This window comes from Mus caroli, chromosome 15 (assembly GCF_900094665.2).
Source record: "Mus caroli chromosome 15, CAROLI_EIJ_v1.1, whole genome shotgun sequence".
NCBI lineage: Eukaryota > Metazoa > Chordata > Mammalia > Rodentia > Muridae > Mus > Mus caroli.
In genome coordinates, this window is record NC_034584.1 from 86,147,070 (window position 1) to 86,167,393 (window position 20,324).

The 20,324-nt window shown below is 39.2% G+C and overlaps 1 protein-coding gene across 4 annotated transcripts in view; it reads left to right on the plus strand.

Annotated features, from left to right (window-relative positions):
• Cntn1 (contactin 1) overlaps positions 1-20,324 on the plus strand; it is a 293,714-nt gene that overhangs the window by 251,236 nt on the left and 22,154 nt on the right. For all 4 annotated transcript variants that reach the window (XM_029469977.1, XM_021183311.2, XM_029469976.1 and 1 more), the window contains 6 exons: positions 2,682-2,752; positions 4,689-4,923; positions 9,388-9,491; positions 13,867-14,053; positions 16,330-16,442; positions 17,259-17,415. In XM_029469977.1, coding sequence (XP_029325837.1) covers positions 2,682-2,752; positions 4,689-4,923; positions 9,388-9,491; positions 13,867-14,053; positions 16,330-16,442; positions 17,259-17,415 — 867 coding nt within the window. The remainder of the gene's footprint in view (positions 1-2,681; positions 2,753-4,688; positions 4,924-9,387; positions 9,492-13,866; positions 14,054-16,329; positions 16,443-17,258; positions 17,416-20,324) is intronic.

Genomic DNA, 20,324 nt, shown 5'->3' on the forward strand with positions numbered 1-20,324 from the left:
AAGAATTATAATGATATTGAGTTGATTTCCAAGCTATTTTTGAATGGCTAAGCTTACACTCACAGGCCCTTTTGCAAACAGAAACAAATCACGGTGTATCCAAAAGGCTGGCAAAGGCATGATGTAGAACTCCTTACTTTAAAATTATAAATATTATTTAGCTATTATTAAAAAATTATCATTTTTAAATGTTAGTTCATGTTTATCTTGATAATTTATGACTTAAAGAACACCGAGTTTGTTCCATGCTAAGTGTCTGGAGCCTGATGGGAAATGTGACTGCTAGTGTTTGCCTAGCTGAATCTTCCTGAGACCAGGAAGTCATTGGAAGACTTGAACAGGGATGGCCCTACGTAGGATGCCAACTGCTCTGTTGTCTGGTTCAGTTTAGACACATTATGCATCAAATTCCCTCTGTGGAAAATTGCTTCTAACCTGCTGAAGATAAAAATAATAAGTCAACACTCTAGGCAAAACTACAAAAATATTCTATTAAGAGACACAGTTCAGTTACCTTACCTCAGTAGTTTCCTTGTCCTGAGCTAAACAGCACGGGCAGAATAAACAATCTTTGAATAGAAAATCAGCCTTGGAATTCTTAGTTGAAGAGTGTTAGAAACCACTTAAGTAAATTAGAAGATATTTACCCTAATAGAGACATAGTCTGTTTTTAAGCATAATAACTTAAAAGATTTACACTGGTTATCATGGAAAGCATTTTAAAAAAAAAATGACTTGGCAAACACACTTCTACAACGAAGAGGAATGCTTGACTCAATCACATTTCATTAACAGTTTATTTAAGGCTACTTTGACATTAGTTCCCCATGATCACTTTACTTGTATGTAGGCCAATGTGATTTATTGATTTTAGGAAGAGTTCCTTATTAGTTTGTCCATAGCAAACAGAGTTATAAATTTAGAGCACTGATTTTATGGCAAAGAATGTTTACAATTTATGGTAGTTTTAATAGCCTGGCCTATAATATATGCATAATTAATATGTAACATATTTATTATATGTTCATATGATCAATGGATATTATATTACATTATAATATAATGTATGGTATATATTACAATATATATCATAATATAAATATAAAATATATTATATATTGTGATGTATTATCTAAGGAGCTATAATTCACCTTTAACACCCTTGTGTTTCACCTTCTGGTATACATGTGGTAACAGTTGATCAGTAAGTTTGTCTCTCAGGCTTCATATTAATCTCTTTATGAGGAAAGGAAACCGCAAAGCTTGATGGCCAGAAGGAGGAGCATGCAATTTTTGTTTCTATGCTGCTAAAATACATCTTTCATCAAGACATTTCTATCACTGACATAGAAGTTTTAAAATATGCTTCTTAGAGTCACAGTTCTTTGTTAGATGCTGATGTCCCCCGTGGGTCACCTTGCTAGGCACATTTTGAGATAGGTGTGCCTAGGTCCTGTTTTAGGGACTCCCCGAAGTACTAGGAGTCTGCCCCATCTGCTTAGTATGTCAACAGATTTGGGATGACAGTGCACATGAAGCCATGACTTTGTCTGGGAAAGTCTATGTTTCTTGTGGAGCGCTGACCTTGGCCCAGGTTGCTGCAAGCACAGGGACAGACATCGCTAGTTAGAAGCCAGGTCCCTGTAGTCAGCAGGACACAGTGCCTACCCTGGAGGGCATTCAAGGAGAAAGCAAAACCAAAAAGGCACCAGGCTGGGCAGCCCAAAGCAATTTGGGTTTTAAAAGAGTGAGAAAAAAATTGACCTCTGGGGTTTAAAGAGGAAACAAATGGTGGGTTGTTAAAAAGTGATTATGGGGTCAAGTACAAGCCAGCTGTGTGTGAGTTCCTCCACACACTTTTATGTGTGAGGTTTTTCTATGCATATCTGTGTGTGAGCTGTTCATGTATATCTATGTTAGCTCTTCGGTGTACATCTGTGTGTGATCTGCCCCATGCACATTTGTGTGAACTGTTCCAGGTGCATCTGTGTGTGAGTTCCTCCATGCACAGCTTATATGTAAGTTCTTCCACCCACATCTGTGTGTGAGGTTTTCTATGCACATCTGTGTGAGCTCTTCCATGCACATCTGTATCTGTATGTGAGCTCTTCCATGCACATCTGTGTGTGAGTTCCTCCATGCATATCTGTGTGAGCTCCTCCACACACATCTGTATCTGTGAGTTCTTCCATGCACATCTGTTTGTGAACTGTTATATGCACATGTGTGTGAGCTACCCCATGCACATCTGTGGAGCTCTTTCATGCACATCTGTGTTTGAGTTCTTCCATGCACATCTCTGTGTGAGCTGTTCCATGCACATCTGTTTGTAAGCTGTTACATGCACATCTGTGTGGGTTCTTCCATGCACATCTCTGTGTGTGTGAGTTCTTCCATGTAAGTCAGTGATAGAAGTGTGCTATCCTGGGAGTTAGCGGGGAAGACATAAAGGACGGCTATCTAGTATAGAAATTATAGGGTGTGATCTCCAACAGACACAGGGAGCTAAGGATGATGTGAGAGGACTGATGTACACCTCTACCAGTGCAGCTGAGGGGTTGATGCTACTGCAGCTGGCTTTCCTCTGTAGATGAAAAACTCATGGTTTCTGGGTTAAAAAAAAAAAAAGAACTTCATTATCAGAAAAAATTCATAACTTTTTGTAAATTTGCTTGTTTCAGCACCAAATGTGGCTCCCTCAGATGTAGGCGGTGGGGGCGGAACCAACAGAGAGCTGACAATAACGTGGGCGGTGAGTATTAACAAACTGCGTGGAGGAGATGCACTACCCATTTTTAATTGCAGACCCATTTTTTTATTAAAATAAATTGTAAATGAAAAGAATATTCAACCCATGCAAAAGGATAATTAACCCCCACCCCATCCCAACTGCACAGCAGATGTCAGCTGTCTTACTCTGCTAAGCAAGAATTTCTGTGACAAGACACTGGCTGCTCGGGGTTGGTTTAGAAGAATCAGCAGGGAGAGATTTGATTCCACAGGGCTTGTGAGCATGGGCTTTCAACTACCCCATCCCAAGTCATACAACCTTTCGCCTCTACATTTATACACTAAAGAGTAGATCCACAAATGACATCAAATCTACTTCTAAATGCAACATTACAGTATATCCCTCAAGCCTTACTTCAGCCAGTGCTGTTAATCGGTTAGTCACTCAAAAGGCTTGAAGCCAAGGGGAAAACTTTTCATTCAGTTTTCATGACTGAAAGGAAAATCCTCTGTCAGACTCTAGGTTTTCAGAGCAGGAGCTACGGGGGCAGAGGAGAGAGTGTGACTGCCCCAGTTGTCTAAGTAATGCTTCAGGCACCTGTTCCGACATGTTCTGCTCAGCCCACCAGTTCTTTCTTTTTATTATTTGACTGCTGAAGAGAAAAAGGGGTCACAACAAGATACTGGAGACAGCAAGAAAATTGCCAGACTTTATCTTTAATATTCCTTGCATGAATCAACTCGACTTACCCAAGAAGTGGATATTTAAGGCAAAGAGACTTGACTCTGCTCTATGGCCACTTACATGAAATTGTCAAGTGAGATTCGACGGAAATTTTTTTTTTTTTTTTGCTAGTGTGAAAATGTGTGTGAAAATGTAGCACTTGGGAACTCACTCCAGCCCCTTCCTCTGCCCCCATAGCTCCTGCTTTGAAAACCTAGAGTCTGACATAGGATTTTCCTTTCAGTCATAAAAAGCAAATGAAAAGTTTGCCTCTTAGGGTCAAGCCCTTTGAGTGACTACTGTAACAGATTAAAATAGATTAAAGCAGTGGCTGAATGAAGTAAGGCTTGATACCATATGTGTGTGGTGTGCTATCCCAAAGTGCAAACATCATAAAAATTAGACCTTCAGAAGGGCAAATAGAAGATATTAGGGCTACCTTTAATTCCGGGTTGTCAGTTCCGGCACAGATCTCCTTGAAAATCACGTATGTCTTCTGGAGACACCCTGAGAAAGTTCCAGGAAATGAAGCATTGCTGCAATGCTCAGGAGGTAGGTGCCAGAGCCAGCCTCTTACTCGCAGGAGTGGCACCACCCTTCCCCACAGGCACCTGCACTCCTACACCTCCCAAAAGCCTCTTCTGATGACAACCTAGATATTCTAGAGTCTGGATTCATTCTATGGCCATTCAGTTCTGCAGCACAGCCAGCCAGCCTGTATCTTTTCAGCCCTGCTCTAGGTATTGAGGATAAAAAGGAAAGGAAATTCATAAAATTCCTGCCCTTGAACAACTCAGTCTTCTGGGAGTCGAGGAGCAGTAGACAATGAGATAAATGTGTGGAACTGATCGCGACAGCTTGCAAGGGAAAGGGAGAGGAAGCGGGGAGATGGCACATGGTGTACTGCCGGTTCTTGGAATGGCAGATTCCATGGGCTGAGAAAATGATGTATGGGAGCTATACTTCTTCTGTAGCAGAGGGAGGAGTTAACAGGGAGTGGATGCCATGGGGGTTGGGGCAGACAGGAGTTCTGTGATCAGCAGGAACATCATTCCAGGAACAGCATCATCTCCTGGATGGTTATTCTTCTGTACTCCGGCATCTTCAACTATATCTAATTTATGAAATAAGTGTCCTTTTACCAAGAGCATGTTTCCCTGTGTGACTGTGTTCTCATAAGACTCTTCCATTTAACTGAGTGATAAAGCTATTTGTTATTTGAATTTCCATTCAGCCTTTGTCAAGAGAGTACCATTATGGTAACAATTTTGGTTACATAGTGGCGTTTAAGCCATTTGATGGAGAAGAGTGGAAGAAAGTGACTGTGACTAACCCAGACACTGGCCGCTATGTCCACAAAGATGAGACCATGACCCCTTCTACTGCATTTCAAGTCAAAGTCAAAGCATTCAACAATAAAGGAGATGGGCCCTACAGCCTCGTAGCTGTCATCAACTCTGCACAAGATGGTAGGTGAATGAGAGACACGGCTACTACCGAGGAAGAGGAAAACTATATTAGTTTGTTGTCTTCCAGACCTTGTCTAATAAGATCTTTTCATGTTATTACGTGTTCAGGAAGCAAATATTCTCTGAATCCAATATTAAATGTTAGCCTTTCCATGCAAATATCAGAAGTGCTGATAAAAAAAAATTCAAGTCCTATTCATCTTTCTTATTCTGTCCTTATGAATTAGGAAATGCTCTGAAAAACAGTTGGATGATGATACTCAGTCACAGATTATAATTTTGAGGTCTAAATTCTACATACTTGAGTAACTTCATGGAGTCTATGTTTTTATGTGTATTTTCTAAAAAATATTTTATTAATGTGTTTATGTGGATATTGTGCCTACATGTATGTCTATATACCAGGTGTTTGTCTAGTACCTGTAGAGGGTTTCAGATCCCTTGGAAATGAAATTACAGATGGTTGTGAGCCATGCTGTAGGAATTGAGCCTGGGCTTCCTGGAAGGCCAAAGAATGCTTATGATCACCTAGCCATTTATTCAGCCTATGAGCATGTGTAGTCTCAACTTCAACCTAGATAAAAGTCCCTGAATTGGTTATATAATAATCTTATAGATTATATACATACAAGAACCAATAAAAAACAGCAGGTTTTAATTATATAGTTCAGTAACAATTAAAATTCAATAACAACAATCAAAGAACTAGAATAAAGTAAAACAAAACATGATGAATTTGAAGGAGAGCTGGGGGAGGGCACCTCAGAGGGGCTGTGGAAGGAAGGAAAAGGAAAATGGTACATTTGTAAAATTGCCTGGAATTTTTATGCAACATTTGTCTAGTGTCATAATTTAAGTATATTTGATGATTACAATTAAATATCAGTGTGTGTGTGTGTGTGTGTGTGTGTGTGTGTGTATGGGTGTGTGTCCCCTGTATCTGAATGTGGGTATATGAGCATATGGGTGTGTTTATGTGAAGACCATGGGGAACCTTCAGGTATTTTTCCTTGGGTAGCATCCACCTTGAATTTTTGTTTATTGTTATCTTGTTGTTGTTATTTTGAGACAGGGTCTCCCCATGCTCTGAACATTACAGGTAGGCTAAGCTGACTCACCAAAGAGCATCAGGGATCCACCTGCTTCTGCCTCTGAGCTCAGAAGCTGCAAGCGTGTACCACAATGTCCACAATGCTCATGCCTTTGTCCATGCAGTCTGGGGATCAAGCTTGGCCTCTCAGGCTTGCAGGGCAAGCTCCTTACCAGCCAAACAATCTCACCCAGCCAGTTGAATTTTTTTCATTAAAATAAATAAGCGTCATGCAGGCCAGTTGAGGATAGGCCAGCAATACTGTCAGGTCTCTTTGTTTTCTGGAAATTTTCAGTATTCTAAGTATACCTCTTGGGGAGTCTCTCCATAAATTAAAAACAGGGTACAGTTTTAGATTAAACCCAATTAGGTTGCTTTCTGTTCTGTGATTTTCCCACTTACACTGCTTAAGTCTTTACTGGATATATTTGTATTTATAAATTTAAGACGGGGCTGGAAAGATGGTTCAGTTTCTGAAATATTCGCTGTGCAAACACAAAGATCTTAAATGGGATTCCTAGCACATAGGAAAAGTGTGAAGCTATAGTGTGACCATGATCTCAGTGCTGGGAGGTAGAGACAGTAGAATCAGTGGTGTTTATTGGCCGGCTAGGCTAGCTAGGTCCACTGACCATGTATGAAAAAAGAAACAGAGAAGCAGTTGTGGATGATATCTGAGGATAATACTCTTACCTCCACATGCACACACATACATGTGTATATATGCACCTGTACACACAACACCAAAGGTGTGATAGGGCTATGGAGATAGCTTTCCTGGCCAAGGGCTTCTTGGAAGAACCAGAGTTCAGATTTCCCAGCATACATGTGGAAAGAAAATCTATTGGGGGCTCCTGTTTATAGTTCCAATGCTAAGATAGAGTTTGATGGCCAGCTGTTCCTGTTCAATTAATGATTCTTATGCTCGCTGAGGGATCCTGTCCCTAATATAAGGTTGGAAAATATAGACAAAGACATCTGTCATTGACCTGTGGCTTCTAAACACATACAGAGAGAGAGAGAGAGAGAGAGAGAGAGAGAGAGAGGAGAGAGAGAGAAGAGAGAGAGACAGAGAGAGACACAGAGACACAGAGACACAGAGAGAGAGAATTCTACTATGGCTCATTCCTTCTTTGGATGTACTTTGTCCATAATTGATAGATGAAAAAAACAAATGAAGATTTCATGCCTTCTGTCCACAAGTACAAATACGTATGGCTAGGTTTCTCTTGGTATGTGCAGAGCAACACTACAGAAAAAATTCAAAAATTAAAGTATTGTAAGGTTCTCTGCTATCAACTTAGAGAAAAGAATCCAATATTCCGGCCTGCCTGATTTGCATGTTTCATTGTTGTTTTGAGACAAGGCCTCGTTTACTATGTTTCCCAACCTGGCTTCAAGCTCACAGCAATCCTTCTGTCTCAGCCTTCTGAAATGAGAAGTGTGTACCACCAACCTGGCCATAATTACTCCAAAATAGATATAGACTGTCTCTTAGAAGTCAATAGAAATTCTTAACATATATTTATTACTTTCCATCTTTCTTAAAAAATGTAACGTGTTTCAAATGACTGTGTGCTATCTTTTAAAATAAGCATGTTACCCTACATATGAGATATTAGTTTGAGTCAAAGACATAAAAAGTAATCAGCTGAGTAATTATCTCATCTAAATAAACTAAATACCTCCAGAGAATAAAAGGTAAAAATCATTTAAATTTAAAACCAGACAATGATCACTCCCAGAGGTATATCTTACTGCCTTTGTGTTTCATCAGCTTGGGGCTAAAGCAGGACTTCATCTCACAGAGAAAATTCCAGTTAGAATTACTTCAATTATCTCTTCACCCTGGATCACTTTCATTTTGACAGCTCTATTTGATGCCAAAGCCAGATTTTAGGCAAAGGCCCTGCTTGGTATCCATTCAGTCATGGCTATTTGTCTGTAGTCATGGTTCTTTCGTGACGACTTCACAGGTCCCATAAATCTTGCAGATTCTGCAGCTTGTATAAGTTGCCAGTCTTTCTCCTGCACAGACATCAGTCATGAGGCTTGTGCACCTTGCCCGGGAGAAGTAGCAACTCACATCCGGGACATTTTGTAGCCTTAAAGAGGATTATGTCTTTTTATTGAGAGACAATAAAAGTTGATCAGCCCTGATTCAAGGTTTCCGAGCTTCTTTGTGTAAATTTCACAAGGGATGTAATTTTTTTTTCCTGCTCCTTAGCAGACGAAGCCTTTGATACATATTTGAGTTGATGCCCAGTTGGAAGATTAGGCATGGAAAAGCTCTCCACAGCCCAAGAAGTGGGGATGTCACAACTTGTCTCAGGGATCTTGAATTTCATGGTTTTTAATTTTAGCTTGAACACAAGAGGGAGATTTTATTAATAGTTCCCTGTACCTGTGATTCATATAGGTAGCAATAAGAAAATTAATTTTCCAGAGTGATTTCTATGCTGATATTAATTTCCCCATTTTTTGACAAGTAAAACTGTTGAACTTATGTAATTAAATTTAATTTGTATTAAAAGACTAAATGGTGTAGCCAAGGATGACCTAGTTGGTCATTAATGGGAGGAGAGGCCCTTGGTCCCGTGAAGGTTATATGTCCCAGTATAGGGGACTGCCAGGGCCAGGAAGCAGGAGTGGGTAGGTTGGTGAGCAGGAGGAAGGAGGAGGGAATAGGGGGTTTTCAGGGGGGAAATTAGGAATGGGGATAACATTTGAAATGTAAATAAAGAAACTATCTAATAAAAAGACTATATGGAAATTATCAGTTGGGAGTGTTTCTAAAAGTATAGTAGCTGCTTTTGGACATCTCTAAGAACTCTGAAATTTTTTGTTTTATGAAAAGTGTGTCTATGTATGTATGTGTGTATATGTGTGTGTATATATATCTGCATATGTGTGTGTGTTCATGCATGTTTGTGTGCCCACATCTTTGTGTGTATGTACATGTGTATATGTGATATGTGCATGTACACATGAGTATATAGTGTATTTATATACATGCGGTATGTCTGTATGGTGTATCTATCTATGTGCATAACTGTGTGTACGTGTCTGTGTATGTGTGTGCCAGTGCATGTTCATGTGTGATATCTATGTATGTGCATGCATATATGGGTGTGTGCAAGTGTCAGTGTCTATGTATGTGAATGCACATGTTCAAATATCTCCAGTGACCACATTTAAGAACAACAGAGACAAAGAAATAGCAAGATTACTAGACTTATTTGAAAGATGTTTATTTACATTTCCATTCCATTTACATATAAAAGACTTTGATTTTTTTTCTAAACTTCAAGACTTTATTTTAAATTTTATCTAAACTTCTGGTTTTAAAAACTAACATCCTTGTTCAATTTTAGCTCCCAGTGAAGCCCCCACAGAGGTAGGGGTCAAAGTGTTATCATCCTCTGAGATATCTGTCCATTGGAAGCATGTGTTAGAGAAAATTGTGGAAAGCTATCAGGTGAGTTGTTTGTTTTAATAAAAGCGTGTGTTTATTCATACATAGGTAAGCATATGTTTGTTTGTTTGTTTTATAATTTGGCTAATCTGTTGATGTCTGGTATCCCAGTGGCTAATTTGGAATTGAACACCCTATACCTTCTGTTTAGTGGTTTGGGTATCTATATGCAATCCGTAAGGAGTAAGTGAAATTACCTCATTCTGATCACTAAGTACTGTATCTATGCATTCAATGAACACCGAGTATACAAGAAACACAGAATGATATTATCTCTCATTTAAAAACCGGCGTGGTGGCGCACGCCTTTAATCCCAGCACTCGGGAGGCAGAGGCAGGTGGATTTCTGAGTTCGAGGCCAGCCTGGTCTACAGAGTGAGTTCCAGGACAGCCAGGGCTACACAGAGAAACCCTGTCTCGAACCCCCCCCCCAAAAAAAAAAAAACAAACAAAAAAAACTGAATAACACAGAGGTTCCTACCCGACTTATCTAAGAGATACACACATAAAGAGACCTGTGATATACAATGATTAGATAAAAATAAAAACCAAGACAGTAATGCTCAACCTGTCTCCCTTGCTTCAGGCCAAACCTGTTGCTTCCAGATGGTGCACAAATGCTCTACAGTTGAGCACTGCCTCGAACCTATAGCCATGTTTAGGTAACCTATACCTATATTTCTGTAAATTAGACAGTCTCATAAGACTCTGGTATCATTTACAGCTCCATTTACCAGATCTGTTCATAAGTTGACAATATAAGAAGAATGCAGACCAGCTATGAGGCAATCTCATGATTATTTAATAAATACTATTATAATTTAACAGTAGACAAGGGTTCCTTGTGGGGGGAGATGTTAGAAATGAATAGAGAAACAGATGGCTACCATGTCCTTAAGACTAGGGAGAGTGAAGGGTATGTTGTTCTAGAGTTTACAGGTCAACTTATGGAATTGGGAAGATGGCCCGACTAGTAAAGTGTTTGTCTATTAAGCATGAAGGTCTGAGTTTTATCCTAAGAACCGGTGTGACAAGATAAGCAGGAATAGTGGAGTGTGCATATGACCCCAGATCTGGGAACACAGAAACAGCTGAATCCAGAAGGCTCACTCTCCATCCTGCTTAGTCTAGTTGACAAATCAATAAAAATGATACAGGTGGACCACTCACGAAGAAAGATATCTGAGGTTATACTCACATATCCACACATATGTGCACATGGGCCACCCGCACAAATGCACCTGCATGAACATAAATATGCACATACAAATGTATTATCTACCAATAAACAGGGAATCTATAATGTATGGTGTACTTCCTCGACGGCTGGAGATAATCTATCCGGACTGGTTCACCTCCTTTTTTCCAGTGAACTTTCTGGGTGAATAGCCCAAAGTATTAGATTTGTTTTGATTGACACTGTCGGTTATGTCCCTTATAATGAACAGTTTGCTCATGAATCAATTTAATGTTTTACACAGACACACAAGGTTGACCTAGGGACCAAGAAACCCAAGTCTATCTCCTCTATTTGGAAATGAATTATAACTTTAGAGTTAGTTTAGATGAAAGTGAGAATGTCACATTCTTTTAAAATGTTGATTCTATTCTTTGACAGTTTCAAGTTGGGGGGCATTTTTATCTCCATCATCTCTCATATACACCCCCTGGTACTTTGATATCTTTTTTTTTTCTCACTGAATTTAATGAAGTGTGTTAACATGAGCATGAGTAGTGGGTAGGGTGTGTGTTTACTGGAACATGGGATCCTTACTCGTCGCTAGAGCGCTGAGGAACATAAGTTTCCTTTTCAGTACCAAATAACTGTCCACAGACTTAATGAGATATGGGGGACTCATGACCCCTTTACCATGGATTAATGACATATTTTGCATGCATATATCTACTTCTGCACACTTTTGGACCCATTAAAATGTCAGTCACAAGTAATCATGTATTTAAAGAGAGTCTTACTATGGTAGAAAGCTGTCTGCACTTAATGTGAAATGTTCATTTACATTCAACAAACCCTACAAGGAGGATTTTAAAACGAAGACCCTAGGGGCTCCTTCAAATGTTCCTTCTGCTCTCAAGTCACAAGGTCATTGCTTCTCTTGATTTTAAGTTTCTGTAAAAACTGTTTTTCCATAGATCCTTTGAGAATTGGATAAACAAAAGAGCTCGTTATTTTGTTACAGTTTCAATGATTAAATGAAGGAAAGTACAGCTTTGTCCTTTGCTTCCACCAAATGTCACATGGATTTTGAGTAAGAAAATGGGTGTGATTATTCCTCATCTTATTACATGAGTTTAGAGAAATCTTATATTGTTTTAGTCTGTGTCTCAGTTAGCGTTATTATTGCTGTGATGAAACACCATGACTAACAGAAACAAGTTGAGCTTTTTTTTTTTTTTTTTTTTTTTTTTTTTTTTTTGCTTGTGATTCTGCATCCCTGAAGTCCGTCAAGGCAGGAACACAAACAGGGCAGGAACCTGAAGCCAGGGGCTGATGAAGAAGTCATTGACAGATGCTGCTTATTGGCCTGCTCCCCATGCCTTGCTCAGCCTGCTTTCTTATAGATCCTAGGACACCACCAGTCCCAGGGATGGCCCCACCCACTCTGGGCTGGGCTCTCCTACATCAATCACTAGTTAAGAAAATGCCCTGTGGGTGGATTTTATGGAGGCATTTTCTTAACTGTGGTTCCCTCTCCTCTCCGATGACTCCAGTTTGTATCAAGTTGACATAAAATTATTTAGCATAGTCTATAAACTCCTCTTTGGAGTGGATGTAAGCATTAGTATGAAATGATGCTTTGAAATATTGTTAATCAATACATTGAAATATTTAAGATTCAGGAGCCTTCACTTCCTTGGTTTTGACAGTTGTATGCCAGGATGAGCTCTACCATTGCACCTTGTCTAGTTCAAAGTCTTACAGGGACGGAGGCATCTTCCTTACACTCAGATGAGTGAGATCGCTGCCCAGATCTTCCAGCCCTTTGCAACTGGGGACTTCCCAAGAGACTCTGCCCCATCCAGAAGTCTGGAATACCTCTGCCAACAGATATCACCCTGTGGGGTACATTTTTACTAGTTCTGTCTTGAGATGATGGAAGTGCCAGAGCTTCCATTAAAAGCAACCAAAAGTTTGATATTGACAACATCAAAATGATCATTAGAAGCCAAATAAAAATAGCATCAAAGAAAGCAATAAGCAATGAGCGATTCCCCTGCATGTAGAAACTGCATACCTGACATGTAGCCCTTTCAATGTGCCAAGCAGGCTTGGATTAGTGACTTCCATTGTATACTGGTCATGTGTTTGCTAATGTAAATGAGAAACTTAGGACCATATTAACACTAGATGATTTTATCTAAGCAGTTTGACTAGTTTTGAAAATAAATTACCTATTAGTGTATCTAAATATGTAAAAATTTGAATGAACGTATAATACTTATGATTTAATACCCCCAAACAGTCTTTATTTTGAAAACCTAAATTCAAATTCATTACTCATATTAAGCTTTGAGACAAAGAAGGTTGTAGTTAACAAATGTAGTTTCTAACAGTAACATGGAAAATGTTTTTAACATGTTTTAATTGTTAAGGTAACTTATATAACTCAGCAAATTATTAGGCATTTTCTACAGAGTCTAGTGCTCTAAATTCAATGAGCCAATAAGATGGGATGAGAGAAATAGCTTCTACAAGTTGTCCTCTGATTTCCACATGTAGCCCACACATATACATGTACACAAACACATACACAAAAGTCACACAAAATAAAATAAGCATGAATTATTATAATGTATATTTACTTGATATTTAAAAGGAGTGAAAGTAAATAGTTCACATACATACATATGTAATATTACATACATACATACATACACACATGCATACATCTGAAAGAGTCATGTTAGAAGAAAATCATTAGACAGTGCATTCTAGGATGCACAATGAGATTTTTGTCAAACGAGGTGTATTTCTGCCAATCAATAGCCTAGAATGAATTGAAACCATGTAAACAGAAATAAAACAAGACATCAAGATAGAGATTATTGTCACAAATATTTCCAAAAAAAGTCACTTTCATATTTTGAATGCAAATCGTACGCAACCCCCCACCTTTCCCTCCCAACAGCAAAGGCAAATTCAATCAGCACAATGTAGATTTCATTTAATTTTACCAATTTCACTTAGATCTTTCTATCCAGAGGGTGAAGGTGTAAATTAAGTTGCACTGAAAAAAAAAAAAAAAAAAAGGCAGCATCAAAGCAGTGGAACGAAATCCGGGGCAATGAACGTTTCTCAGCAAGAGCTGAGTCACAGCAAGATGGTGGGCATTGAACCTTTCACCTTGGATGTTTGCAGATTCGGTACTGGGCTGGGCATGACAAAGAAGCAGCCGCACACAGAGTTCAGGTCACCAGCCAGGAGTACTCAGCCAGGCTGGAGAACCTTCTGCCTGACACCCAGTACTTCATTGAAGTGGGAGCCTGCAACAGTGCCGGATGCGGACCTTCCAGTGATGTGATCGAGACCTTCACCAGAAAAGCCCGTGAGTATCAGAATTTGATTTTAGACACATCAAAAGCTACCCCTTGATTTAAGGAAGATCCTCACGGTAGTAGGCACATATGGAAAACAAACACACAAAACCAAAAAACAGTCTACCTAGCTGCTCATACACCTTTGGTTTTCAATCCCACATCTTTTATAGAATCGGAGGGTTTTTCATCATCCCCAGCTGCTGTCAGAGAAGGGAAACTGAGGCACACACTTACACATGTCTATTCTTTTTTTTCTAATGCCTTTAGAATGCACATCTTTCAAACTGCAGACCATTAGAAAAATCAACTAGTTTACCTTCTGCATTCATTAATTTCATTTTTTATACAGATGCATTGGTAGCAAAATAAAATTGTGTTAATAATTAATAGCATAATAAAATCACAACTATACTTAGTAGATGACCATCATATAATACAGATACAGAGTGACTACTCTCATACTGTGACTGCTTTCTGTTCTCTTTGATGCTATGACAAGTTCGTCTGTTCTGCTCAGATCTGGATATTCTCAATATCCACTCTCACTTCTGGAACCAAGCGGATGAACTTTTGAATGCAGGATTCTAGAGACATTCACAAATATCGCTAAGCCTGATTCCATTTAGCATTAGCATTTGCGAAGTTATAGAAATCACTGGGGAACATATCTCCTAGTTCACTCACAGAGGTGGATGGTATCAGATATGATTTTCAGTTTTATGCTCTACTGCATTAAGCCTACGACAGCAGACAGTTGGCTTTGCTCTTTAAATCTCCATTTTCTTTAACTTGACAAATGAAGCATTATTTTTTCTTATTCATCCCATTCTTTATTATTATTTTTTTACAAATATGTTATGTCCAGAATAGTTATATATAGAAAGGATGCAGAAGAGGCCACACCAGACCTTAAAACACAAACTAAAGCCCCACTAAATAAGTGTGATCGTGTCCACAGCACGGTAGAATAAATGAACTGATGAAATGGAAAGCAATTGTGTGGGAGGCAAATCTGTGATGGAGTGGCCTGAAGAACTGGAAGCATTGTCCCCAACCTAGAGTGTGTGTGAGGAGCAATGAGAAGAACCAGTTTGTGACAAGCTGGGGGATAGACTTTTGGATAGAGAAAACTAAGCATGCAGGAATTGAAACATTCAACTTTGGAAACATCAGTATGGCCAAAACAAGGCTCTGAAGCAAAGAGGGAAGAGAGCCTTGAAAGCAAAGTATGAAGTATTTTGTAAGTCATCATTAAAAGTTGAGGTAGTTCCTGGGTGTAATAAGAACTTTTCTATAAGTCAGGGAGTGACACACCTAATTCTGATGTTTTAAACCCTCATTCCGACTTCCATGCAAGCAAGTGACATAAGCAATGGCTTGGATTTGAGAAGGGAACCAACCATTGACAGCTAGGATGGCGGGATAGTGTAGAGAGAGCTGGAAATGGTTCCGCAGGAGGGCTTGGGTGAACATATTGGTAACTTGGGTTGTTGGGAATAAATGGAAGAGATCAAAGGCAAGATTTTTGCTTGAGAAACCAGAAGCATGCTTACACAGTTTTCAAAAGATAGAAAGACTCTTAAGATGCAGGTTGAGGGTCCACAACCAATGATTCATCTTTATTACATTACATTTGGACCTCAGAATTCAATATAGACAGGAATTTCAACACGTATTTAGAGAACAATAGATAGGCTAGGGCCAGAGACTGACTTTGGGTATTTAAATAGTTAGGGAGATTAATAGATAAAGCAGAGACATGTATGCAGAATCAACTTTGAAGCCCTTTCAACACATACAAACTGATCGAAAAGCACAGAGTTAGTTCACTATAATCAGTAAGGGAGAGGGGGGGAAAACCAACAACAAAGAGGCATAGAAGTCACAGGGATTTAAGAAAAGAACAGAGATCCTGAAAAGTGTAAAGTAAACTCAGGAAAATTCCAAAGGCTTCAAGCCAGAGAAAGGTATAAGAAATGCTACTAGATTTGGTCAAGATCAGTGACCCTGATGGTATTAGTTTAAAGAGACTAGAAGGGGAAAAGAATCAGAGAAGAATAAAGACAGTTGTATTCCATGCCTCACCAACGACTGGGAGCATTAGGTGAACTCAGGGATGTATGGTGCCATGCTGAGCATAGGGCCTGGCATAGGACATAATCCTCAGAATGGACTGTTGTTGCTGACAGCTCAGCTCATATCACCATGACAAACACATGTGATGTAGTTCGCAGAACTGATGCTCAATCTAGTGACCTCTATTCCCTGTTTCTTCTTCCCACAGCTCCTAGCCAACCACCAAGGATCATCAGTTCCGTGAGATCTGGCTCCCGATATATAATCACATGGGATCACGTTGTGGCACTATCCAATGAATCTACTGTGACAGGCTACAAGGTAAATAAGAAGCGGGGGGTGGGGGTGGGGCTAGCTTCTTCTCCACGCAGCTTTATTCCTGCTAACATTGATGTGTGCAGCTTCTGCTGTCAGAAAAACACGTTTGGCTTACTCATTCTACCCATACAAAAGAGTCAGAAGACAGAGTCTCACAAAAGATCTTTAGATAAGAAGATATCTTTAGTGGATTTTAGGGAAATTCCATGACAAGTGAGTAAGATAAATAGAATACCTGCTTTGAGGGGTGTCGGAACCATCCGTGCTTAAACAAGAGACAGAATGCATTCACATTGTTTGTCTGGGAGTGCCGACTGTGGCGCCACCTCCCTTCCTTGCTGTAAACTAAAAGGAAAGAGATATTACCATGGATTCACTATAATCCATGGGATTGCATTCGCATTAGCTGTGTAAACTCTGAGAATAATGTGGAAGAGCCTGAAAAAAAAAATGGAAGAGGACTTTATTAGGCCACTTGGAAACATACCAAGTTTTCATTTTATATTTTCCTTTATAAAAAGGAGAAAGATGCATCTTCTTCATGGCATATTTTCAGTTATTTCAAAACAAAAGAAAATAAACAAACAACAACAAAAATCAGTTGAGGTTATGGCGCATGCATTTGTATAAGCTCCAGGTTAGCAGGAACCAATCCCTGAGGAATCAAGACATCAGGAAGGTTTGGTTTTTGAGCCAAATCATAAGTATCATGTGCTGATGTTAACTATAGGCATTGGCTGAGACTTGTAACTTCCTTAACTATAGGCATTGGCTGAGACTTGTAACTTCACTAACGATGCATAATTCGGGACCCTGTAGATACTCTATAGACCGGATGGCCAACATGACGGCAAGCTGTTCTCAACCCATAAACACTCCATAGAAGTCCCCATCCCCAGAGACGGAGAGTATGTTGTCGAGGTTCGAGCACACAGCGACGGGGGAGACGGAGTCGTGTCTCAAGTCAAAATTTCAGGTAAGCCATCATCTACGGACTGTTTCAGTCGAGTTACCTCTGAGTTGCCACGCCCTACGTGTGGCTTCTCAAGAGTGAACTTTAGAACCAGAGTTCACAATATCACCATCTTCCTAAGCAAACTCAAATAGCAAGCGTGCCACGCGACTTGAAGTTCCACTTCTTATGAATGCAAAAAAAGGGTAAATGTGTAACATAGCACCTACCTGCCAGGGATGATGTCGATGTCAAAGCATCATTAAACATGTCTAAGATGAATACTCAGGACCTAGCATTTAAAAATATAAGGCATTAAGCGCAAAAGAGTGATACCAGGCAATTATTTAATAATACTCAATTTTTCTTTTACATTTCAAAGGAAACCTGTTGGTCTATTTTAAGTATTCTTCTGACTCATTTTTCTCTTTTTCTACAGAGGTTACTATAGTAATCAGAAGCTTTGAGGTTGAATACACACATTGTTTTGGGGCAAGTCCTTGTCCTCACAAGCTTGGTAAATCTTGAACTTGTAGTTGAGACAGTGAGCCCCTCTCTGTAGTGCACCTACCAGATTTTCTTATTTTCTTAATTTTTAATATTTCCATTACTTCCTCTTTAATAAGTTTTAATACAGTGAATTAAACTCAGGGTGAACTTAAGAATTTAATCATAGAAGATGCTAAATAAATGATAGCCATGCCTGGTTGAGAAAAGCGACTCATAGCTGAATAGATACATGTGTCATTATATATTGAACCCACAAAAGATGACTTAGCACAGTGATAGAGAATTCAGTAATGAATCTAGCTTCCCCCATGAGCCAAGTTCACCTCAAACTCATCATATCATATATATACCTTTTTTAAATAGAAAGTTGGGGTACAACACATGTACAACTTCATTTTAGTTATTGTGTAGTTTCAAAAATTGGATTTTATAGAACCCTAAGAAAGTTATGGAATATCTGTATCAAAACAGCTTGGAAAAACTGCTGTCTGTTTCACCTGCTCCTGGTCACCATGCATGTGCATGTAATTTTGTATGTGGAACTTCTGTTAAATAGGTCACGATACATTCATCTTCCTCAATTGTTCCGTGAATGTCCCTGTATCACTCAAGACATTAATTGAACTTTAATTGAACGTATAAATAACATTCATTCAAGCGAATATATAGAATTTATCTACCCATTCCACGTTTTACTGCTATAAATAGTAGATACTAGCATATTTTTAATAAAAGTCTTTGTGTAGGTAAATTTAAATAATTAACGAGGTTTTAATTCTCTACTGCCAAGCCCCTTTGAAAGGCTTTATTCCACTCCTGTTACTGTAATGGGAGTTTTTCCTGAGTGACTACACTGTTACCCTTTCTTGAAATTCTGAGTTTTGATGATAGGCAACATTATATTTTACTTTTATTTATTCCTTGGGTGAAATAGAACCTGCTCTGTGGAATCAAATTAGCAGTGTGTGGGGGTGGGGTGGGGGTAGGGGTGTGTGTGTATGTGTAGACAATGTAGCCATGTGTGTGACTAAGTGATGGCAGGGGGTGGAAGCTAGTGATGGGTGGGCTCAATTTGTCTTTCCAAGGGGAGGAGCCTGCTTGGCAGTGTCTGCTTATCTCTGTGGTACACACAGTCTGAGGCTCCAATATGATTTCACCAAATGTTTAAACAAAGACTTTGAGGTAGCAGAGCATTACAAATGATTGATATACTATGGTGGAGTGGATGGAATCTCAAAACATAGGTAATGGTAAACTATAGTAAAATAATTATAGAGTAATATACTTCAAGCATTTGCAACCTGTGTTTAATCTTCTTAGTATAACTAATACATTATATACAATTTCACTTTTCATGATGATGCATTAACAAAGTACTTTTAAATTTGTTAAGAATTTGCCAGTTGGCTCTGAGGAGGTAATGTGAGCCACTTTACACATATTACAGTGACGATCAGACTTTCCAGTGTGCATGCTGTATATAAAGACAAACCCTTTGTAGAAAACCTGCAAATATGCCTATAATATTTTCCTACATTCTGTTTGCCAATTAGAGAACAGGATCCCAATTATTTGTCTCAGTCTAATCACAATCATACAACGACATTATGGAATTAACACGTCAAAATAACAGATGTTTAAGAAATAACATGACTCTAGAATTTCCTTGATTAAATATGGATTTACTTATGAGTTGTTAAGATCATTCGTCATGAGCAAGGTATGTCCAAGGATGTGCCTAGGCTTCCTCTCAAATTTAACAAATGTCTTTACTTTCTATTGTTCAGTTTAATGTCTGAAATCTGTAAGCAGGGACTTAGTGAATTTCCTGATTTTGTGCTGTCCCTCAATTAGACAAACACACAATGTCTAATGCGCAGCAGTCACAGTTCAGGTTTACACAGTGTGCTAAGGTTTCTATACATCCCACATACAAGTACCACTCTACTGACACTCAAGGCATTTTACTTCAGCCACTGTGCCTGATAGCTATAGGTCTTAGTTAAGATTTCTATCCTTGTAATGAAACACTGTGACCAAAGCAAGTATGGAAGGAAAGGATTTATTTGGCTTACACTTTGTATCACTGATAATCATCCAAGGAAGTCAGGACAGGAACATGGAGACAGGAGCTGATGCAGAGGCCATGGAGGATGCTCCTTCCTAGCTTGCTACCCATGGCTTGTTCAGTCAACTTCCTTATAGACCCCAGCACCACCAGCCCAGGGACAGTACCACCCACTCTGGGATGAACCTTCCCCCATCAATCACTAATTAAGGAAATTCCCTACAGACTTGCCTTCAGCCCAATTTTATGGTTGAGGTATTTTCCGTAACAAGCATAAAAATTGGAGGAGCAAGGCTTTGAATAAAACAAATAGATTAGACTTCAAGAGACAATTCAGTGCCACCACACTTGATGG